Genomic DNA, 7,631 nt, shown 5'->3' with positions numbered 1-7,631 from the left:
AGTAGAGCATGTGTACTAGTTATACGAGGGGTAGCTACTAACAAAGCTCTTGAAGGAATAAGAGTATGTTCTTAATTCCCATATGTTATGTGCGTAAAGCACAAGAAAAAGTGAAATGTGAGAAATTTCAACCTAAAATACAAAAATTCAAGAGCAACTTAAAAAACATAGTCAATAGCCATGAAACTTGAACTAGTTCAAGTGTATGCTTCTTTACAATGATTTCACGTTTTTTGTTTAAACATGTAAATATATATTCTATAGCTATCAAACTATTGCATTTAACATAGGAAACGAAGAACATAGCTCACATAGACTTTATCTAGTTGCATTCTAATGGAGAGATACAAAATTGAGAGAAATATCTCATGGAAACTCCATGTGCTCTATCAAGTGAGTTTGGGTGATCGGTAAAAACTTTACATGAATGTGATGTGTGCTATTACACTAATACCCTTGTAATGAGTGGGTATTAACAAGAAACCTAATTACAAGTTGACTAATGCTATTATTTTTAAACCTTGCTTATGATCATCAATTGTTTGTAGAGAGACATACTAAACCCACTTTATTTCACTATCAAACTTTTTGTAGAGAGACGTACTAAACCCACCTTATTTCACTATCTATATCGAACCCCCTTTAGCAACTTTGCATGAGAGATTAGAGAAAAGTATATTTGTAAATGAAATTAATTAATACTCACATAAATAAAATTTAGTACATCAAGCTTAATTCCCCCATATATTCACCACCATTACTAAGCCATTATTTACACACTCCTCAACAGTAGCTCCGTATTATTATGTTTGGCACATAAGTTAAGCTACATTATTTCAGAACTTGCTTTGCTTAAGAACTAGCTCCAAAATCTCTTGAAGCCCATCTATCCATGTGAAAATTTGATTTGTGCCAACACCCTTTGTAAATTCACTAGCCAGTCTAGTAAACATGATGGTCTACAATTACACACAATCGACATCTTGATTCAAGCTCCAAATTATGAGTGTGCATCACTAGTTGTGGATTGAACCATCGAATCCATCTACCCATACTATTGTGATTGCTATCTTTTGGCACTCTTGCATTCCAACATAACATCCTCAAATACTTGGTACGGAGGCAAAGAGGAGCCCAACGAATCCATGCAGCCATGTATATACTCTATGAGAGAGGTTGTCAACAATAAACTAAGGAATGGTATCAATGCCAAGTGCAAATCACATGACACCAACAATACCCAAAAATACAATCATGGTCCTATAGGTCGATTAGCAAGTCACATAAGCTCAAAGGTAATTGTGTTAGTACAAAAAGTACTAGTCGAAACTAAGAAAAGTCATTCTCCTAGACAATCATGTAGCTTATTTGAATATACTGTATAAGCATATTAACTTTAATCAAAATAAAGTAGAAGCATGTCTCTGACATATTTATATGCAAATGCAATTCTAGGAAATGAGTCGATTGTGAGGACACAAGTGTCCAATGGCTATTTTACGTTATAATCAAGCAGGGCATCCTTGCATTGTATAATTACATGAATCCAAGGCTCTTGCTTAATTTACCTTTCCTCGCTATGTTTAATTACATGAACCCAAGACTGGTGCTTAATTATATATTCTCCTTGTCGAGAGAGAGAGACAGATGTTTGCATGAGATTTACTAGTAGACCACCAAGTCGTCATTTAGCTGGTTGTCTAACAACCTTTTCCCTGTTCCATATTACAAAGCAAGATGAATACTACTCTGCAGGCCTTGTATCTGTACATCAGAAATGAAGGGCATGTGCCATCCATGGACTTCCGGGTAGCACAATCTCTCAGCATTTAATTACCAAATGGATGGCACTCCATGAACAAAGGTATAGAAGGGTAGTGCCTCCACCTAATGAACAGTCATGCCATAGACCTGTGTACCAAATTACAGTGCAAGATAAGCTGCTATGGATAAGGCTGTCATCCATTTATAACATGCTAACTGGGCCAGGATGAATATGTCACAGTCAAGCAACATTCTACCATTGTTGTTTCCTGAACCCTCTGTTACCTATGGCTTCAATAATATCGTCGTCTTCGCAATCATAGATGTTACGACATAAGGATCCATGTTGCTCGCTGGCCTGCGATCCTCGAAATAACCTGAGAACATGGCAGCAGGATATTGTAAAAATCGGTTCCAGCAGGACAAAAGGCTGTTCATGCTCCTTCAGTACCTTTTCCTTCTCTTTCTGTCTCACGACCAACCCGTATTGAAGCACCACGATTTGCCACACCCTGGCCAACCAACACAAGAATGAAATATCAAGTATGGATGTTCTTTTCTAGTCCTATAATTGTGTTAACAAGATTATTCAATGCTCTAAAGACCCTCTTTCAGGTATTAGTGCTCTTCTCTTGTTCCATAATTTTGTTAAAAAGCTCATTCGATGCTCCAAGCACCTTCATCAAAGGGAGGACAGCTGCCTTTATTATGAATACCTTTAGACACAAGACAAAGAAGACTCTTAAGTAGACATACCCAAGAGAAGGTATTGATATCAGCTGTCTCAAGGCAACCAGTGAGCCGTCTTTCGTTTCCCTCTCCATACGCTGCAATGCCATACACTGCAATGTGTTCCTTGTGCTTCAAACCCAGTTTTTCTATGGCCTTTTTAATAACTTCAAATCCTCCTTCCTTCCTCATTGACAGGGTACTGAAAAATGCACCCTAACTCTGTCAGTCTACAGGGTCATGTAGCACAACTAGGTTTTGCACAAGTACAAGCAATTATATGCTACTTTATTCAAGAGAGGACCTGTAAGATGCAGAGATGTTTCAGCTCACCTGTAATTGGTGTGACAACCAGCCCCATTCCAATCTCCCTGTATGATCCCAGATTGTAATTTCATGTTTCTATTTCAAAGTTGTCTGAAGAACAAAGAAGCAAACATGCAGCAACTGCAATTCTCCTCTCTCACCTCAATGGGCTTGGGATCCAATGAAAGAAGTACTCCTGCAACTTCAGTGATGCGCTGCAAAATCCAAGGACAATGTAAAGATGCGGAGAATAGAAAATGTTCACCAATGCCACATTGCTGCCTTTGACACTTCTCAACTGCCAAGCTGCTAAAGCAGTTCAAGGGGAACATGCAACCTTCTATTGAAGCTTGTGGAAATCTTCAGACACACTGTTAGATGGTACAAATGACTGACACACATGGAGGCTGCATCCCATCTCTAACCAATACCAAGGTGGTGCAGCCATCTCCTAAGAACTGAATTCAGCCATAATCTCATTAATCAAGCAAGAACAGTGCCTTATAAAAATCAAACTCAGCCATAATCTCAATGATCAAGCAAGTATGGCACCTCACACTATCACCACCTTTAAACCTTGTACGAAAGAAATAACTACATAAATCCACACCTCCAAAATGTAGCGAGCGCACCACAACTGGTCACCAGCAGAAATGCCCACACAAGGGCCAACTTGAAATTCCCACTGGAAAAAGATAAATAAATAAAAAAATAACTTTAAGCAAGCCAAGCTTCTTATGCCAATTAGCTCTCCATTCTCTGCCTCATACCTGACCAGGCATCACTTCACCATTGATGCCAGACACTTGGATACCTGCATATATGCATGCCTTGTAGTGAGCATCAATAATGGCTCGGCCCCATGCTTTATCTGCCCCTACCCCACAATAATAAGGTCCCTGTAGAAATCAACACAAAGATATTCAGGCAATTAGCTTATCTGTGCCAAGATAAATGATGCAGTCAGAAACATGACTCTAGGCTTGCATTGGCTAAATTACCTGGGTTCCTGGATAGCCACCAACAGGCCAGCCAAGAGGCCACTTGATATCCCTTTGGAGCAGTGTAAACTCTTGCTCAATTCCAAACCTGTTTGATTTCAAACCAAAAGCATGGAGAAGGTGTATACATGATTCACTCCCTGTGCCCTTACTGCCGTAACAGAAACCATCTAATTCACAGCAATTTTCAGAACTATAACAGAAAACAGCCCTCATATTAAGACTTGGTGTCTCGGATACTCTAGTGGCTTACCAGGGAACTTCATCCTCAACTTCCTTCTCTGTGAATATCTTTCATCACAGATAACCTGCATGCATAAAATCAACTAATTGTCTGTACTGAGAAGTATCAAACCCATAGCCTAAATGGATGATAGGCCAGAATCTTCCTACCAGAATGTTGTTGCCTTTACGAAACGGGTCTTTGAATATGGCCTGAGGACTTACAGATAATCCAGATATTGAAAGATCAGCCTTGACATGCAAATGCACAGAGTGGGTTTGATGCACAGTCACATTAGATAAGATATAGGAGGCTTACTAGAGAATGACTTCACTGTCATCACCAGGTGCTTGGCCTGTGCTAGAACCATCATAGTTCCACTTGGGTAGATCACTGGGACATGTTACAGGAGCCTTCACTGTCTGATGCACATTGCAAAGCACAGCTGGGTCAGTATCAAATATGTTCTGAATCCCCCTCCCAGATAAAGGTCAGCTTAATCACTGGATAAGACAATACCGATCCCAGGCAACATTTGGGCATAAATGCACGCAAAGAACCCCACACTCACATGTGATGAAAAGGTCTTAGCACATGTGTATGCATGGCCAATGTCTAGTTCCAATCACATTTTGATTATAATAATTTTGTTGACCCAAGACCAAAGCTCACATTTTTATTGTAATTTTTAAAAAGAAATAGGTTAACAAGACCAGACTGATAGATTGTGAGGAATTCTAATCGAAATGTCGTTGGCATACCTTTGCTTTGCTTCTGAGGTCAAGGCCAGAACCACCAATCCTGCATATGAGCAAAATGCAGGGAAGAGAACCATTCAGACAAAACCCTTCAGGGTTTTTACTCAGACAACAGAAATGCGAGTAATTTTTAGACGGAAGGCTTAAGGGATTGTCCAAGCAGGTGGTCTCTAAAATTTTGGTAATCAGAGCAAGTAGAGGTAAAAGCTTAGAGGGGGAAATCTGTCCGCGCAAGAACTCTGGTAAGCTGAAAGACAGCAGAGAAGCTGCAATCTGTACTATTGAAACAAGTATCACAATAACTGCATTAAAAGTTTACAACAACAATACACAAGAGCTCTGATCAGATGAAAGATTGCAGAGGAGCTCAAATTCATTGCATGCTTTGGGTTGCCTAATTAAGCAACTACAACCTGCATTGCATTAGGAAGGAAAAGCAAAATTACAACCGGCAGGTATACAAACCAGATGTACTCGGCAATGATGCAGCCAGAATCGTTTATGTGAAGGTTGAGGAGGTCCTCTAGCGCACACGCCATGGCCTGAATTCTGTAGCACACGCAACAACGCCAAAACATGCAGCACTCTCTCTTCCTTGCTATATAGGACAAGCTGGCTCAATCAAAGGATCTCTCTGTCCCTCGTACTCCCCATATACATACACACACACACACACATACATATATATATGTACGTATGCATGTATGCACACTTATATATTAGTCCTAACCTACTACATGCACACTTATATATTAGTCCTAACCTACCATTAGTCTCTTTGATGTATTTTCTTAACTAACACACACAACACGCTGAGTGTGTGTGTGTGTGTGTGTGTGTGTGTGTATGTGTATACTGGGCACTTCGTACCTAAATTCTCTTGGCACTTCTCATCGGTGTTCTCTTGATGCTTCAAAGGCACCAAATTTAGAATGTGTCGCAAGAATGTTATTAGCATGTGTGTTCTACTCATAAGCTTCTAATAAACACAAAAACTTCCATCCACCTTTCTTTCTTACATTTCCAATTTCAAAATTGTTTGAAACAGAGAAGCCTTCCATGAGGCTGGAAGGGGAGGGGGGCTGCAAGGGGAAACTAGCCGTCAAACATTCCCCCCTCTTATACCTCTCACGGTTAGACAAAGCATAACATTACAAAATTGGAGTATGCTTCATGCACAACAAGTGTAATTGGCTAGATATATTTGTGACATGGGCATCTTATTTGTCTATTGCAACCCAAGTATTAAAAAGATAGTTTATATACCAAAAGATATACTTTATAGAGCACTTCCATGCACATGTGCCTTGGTGTGTCATGATAAACTTAATATTAAGGCATAACATATATTTACTAATAATATTTATGTATTAATATATACTAAACTAATATTAAAACTATAATAGTACACATTATTCATATTGTAAGAATACTTTTTAATATATGGATAATGTTAGATGCTTAACAAATTTACAAATATTAATCAAATAACTTTGTATAATATTTGTAAAATTTATCAAATTGAAAGATAATTTAGCATAAAAGTAAACATGAATATAAGCATCATTAACTTGCTAATAGCAATAAAGTCGCACAATGTTTTCACTTGAAAATTATCTATTGAAAGCTCAAAAGACATTATGTTTTTTGATAAATTGGGAGTAGAAAAAAAAGGCGGACCGACCGACTAAAGAAATAAGAGGAAAAAATGCCAAAAGTGCAAGGACAACCTTAAAAGTTCAAGGCAAGTGCAAAAGCGGAAAGATGCTTTAAAATGCAAAGGTGCATCCTAAATTTTTGTAAGAGAACGCCAGGCTCCTTCCTGTGCAATTTATAAATGTAGACGTGCATGGGTGAAGGCACAATAATGTAAATAGGAAAAGAGGACCTAGGCTAAAATGGCCAGTCATGTAAAAAATGGATGGTGCCCAAAGGGGATTAGGGCTTATATAAAAGGCAAAAAGTGAATGAAGAAGCTCATTCTTGTGTGTGGCCAAAGACTAGCTCTCCTCTTCTGCTTCTCCTTCTTGTTCTTGCTTGCTTGTGCTTGTGGATGAGAGACAGAGTGTGAGGGAGCGAGTGTGTGAGAGTGAGGAACCGTGGTGGAGAAGCTCTCCATCTTCTCCTCTCTTCTCTAAGCTTAACATAACAACCAAAAACTTGGGTGTGACAAAGTCAAAGATCATTATGGAAGTGTCTTTTAATTTCTACTTGCATAAACATACATAGAGTTTCTAAGGAGGCTTTGAAAAGTTAAGGACACATATAGATTGACTGATTCATTTCCTAATATTAAATTAAATCAAAGAATGTGTACACTTTGCATTAAGTTATGCACTTTACATTAGGTTCAAACATCAACAAATTTGCGTAAGGAAGCATTAGTGCTCTCTCTCTCTCTCTCTCTCTCTCTCTCTCTCTCTCTCTCTCTCTCTCTCTCTCTCTCTCTCTCTCTCTCTCTCTCTCTCTCTCTCTCTCTCTCTCTCTCTCTCTCTCTCTCTCTCTCTCTCTCTATAGCTTACCCTCAACTAGCACCTTAATCCAACACACTTAGGCCGTGGTTCCATGTGTTCATTTAAGTACTCATAAGTTCAAATATTACATGACAACAATCCAAACCGTGTCTACATAGCCACAATATATGTAGCCTATCACCTTCAATTGATGGCGTGCCCTTATCATTCACCACCCATGGAGTCCTCCCCACTCCACCATGCACATGATCTCCTTGTCTCTCATGGTCTCACCCCGCCCATTTGCCACCACCACCACTTGTGTTCTATGCATCCATCACTTTGTGGTAGAACTTCTTGTCAAGTTGAGGAGGCTTGATCCATGCATATATATGCT

At 39.1% G+C, this 7,631-nt stretch overlaps 1 protein-coding gene across 2 annotated transcripts; it reads right to left on the bottom strand.

Annotated features, from left to right (window-relative positions):
- Positions 1-1,487: 1,487 nt before the first annotated feature.
- LOC148033322 (glutamine synthetase cytosolic isozyme-like) lies at positions 1,488-5,427 on the bottom strand. 2 transcript variants are annotated; one of them, XM_087681230.1, is made up of 13 exons: positions 5,247-5,427; positions 4,785-4,824; positions 4,342-4,445; positions 4,054-4,242; positions 3,801-3,888; positions 3,570-3,698; positions 3,410-3,484; positions 2,961-3,014; positions 2,827-2,864; positions 2,521-2,695; positions 2,216-2,276; positions 2,050-2,141; positions 1,488-1,911 (listed from the first exon to the last, which is right to left on the bottom strand). In XM_087681230.1, exons 6-12 carry the CDS (start codon positions 3,579-3,581, stop codon positions 2,050-2,052), a joined length of 507 nt encoding a protein of 168 aa, XP_087537356.1. In that variant the 5' UTR covers positions 3,582-3,698; positions 3,801-3,888; positions 4,054-4,242; positions 4,342-4,445; positions 4,785-4,824; positions 5,247-5,427; the 3' UTR covers positions 1,488-1,911. The 2 variants fall into 2 exon arrangements, with proteins under 2 accessions (XP_087537356.1, XP_087537357.1); XM_087681231.1 differs by lacking the exons at positions 1,488-1,911; positions 2,050-2,141; positions 2,216-2,276; ... (5 more) ...; positions 3,801-3,888; positions 4,054-4,242 and having other exon boundaries at positions 4,254-4,445; positions 4,785-5,028.
- Between the last annotated feature and the right edge of the window lie 2,204 nt (positions 5,428-7,631).

Source organism: Lygodium microphyllum, chromosome 7 (assembly GCF_053477565.2).
Source record: "Lygodium microphyllum isolate KBCC chromosome 7, Lygodium_microphyllum_v1.1.10, whole genome shotgun sequence".
Lineage (NCBI taxonomy): Eukaryota > Viridiplantae > Streptophyta > Polypodiopsida > Schizaeales > Lygodiaceae > Lygodium > Lygodium microphyllum.
This window is presented reverse-complemented; position numbering and strand designations above follow the sequence as displayed.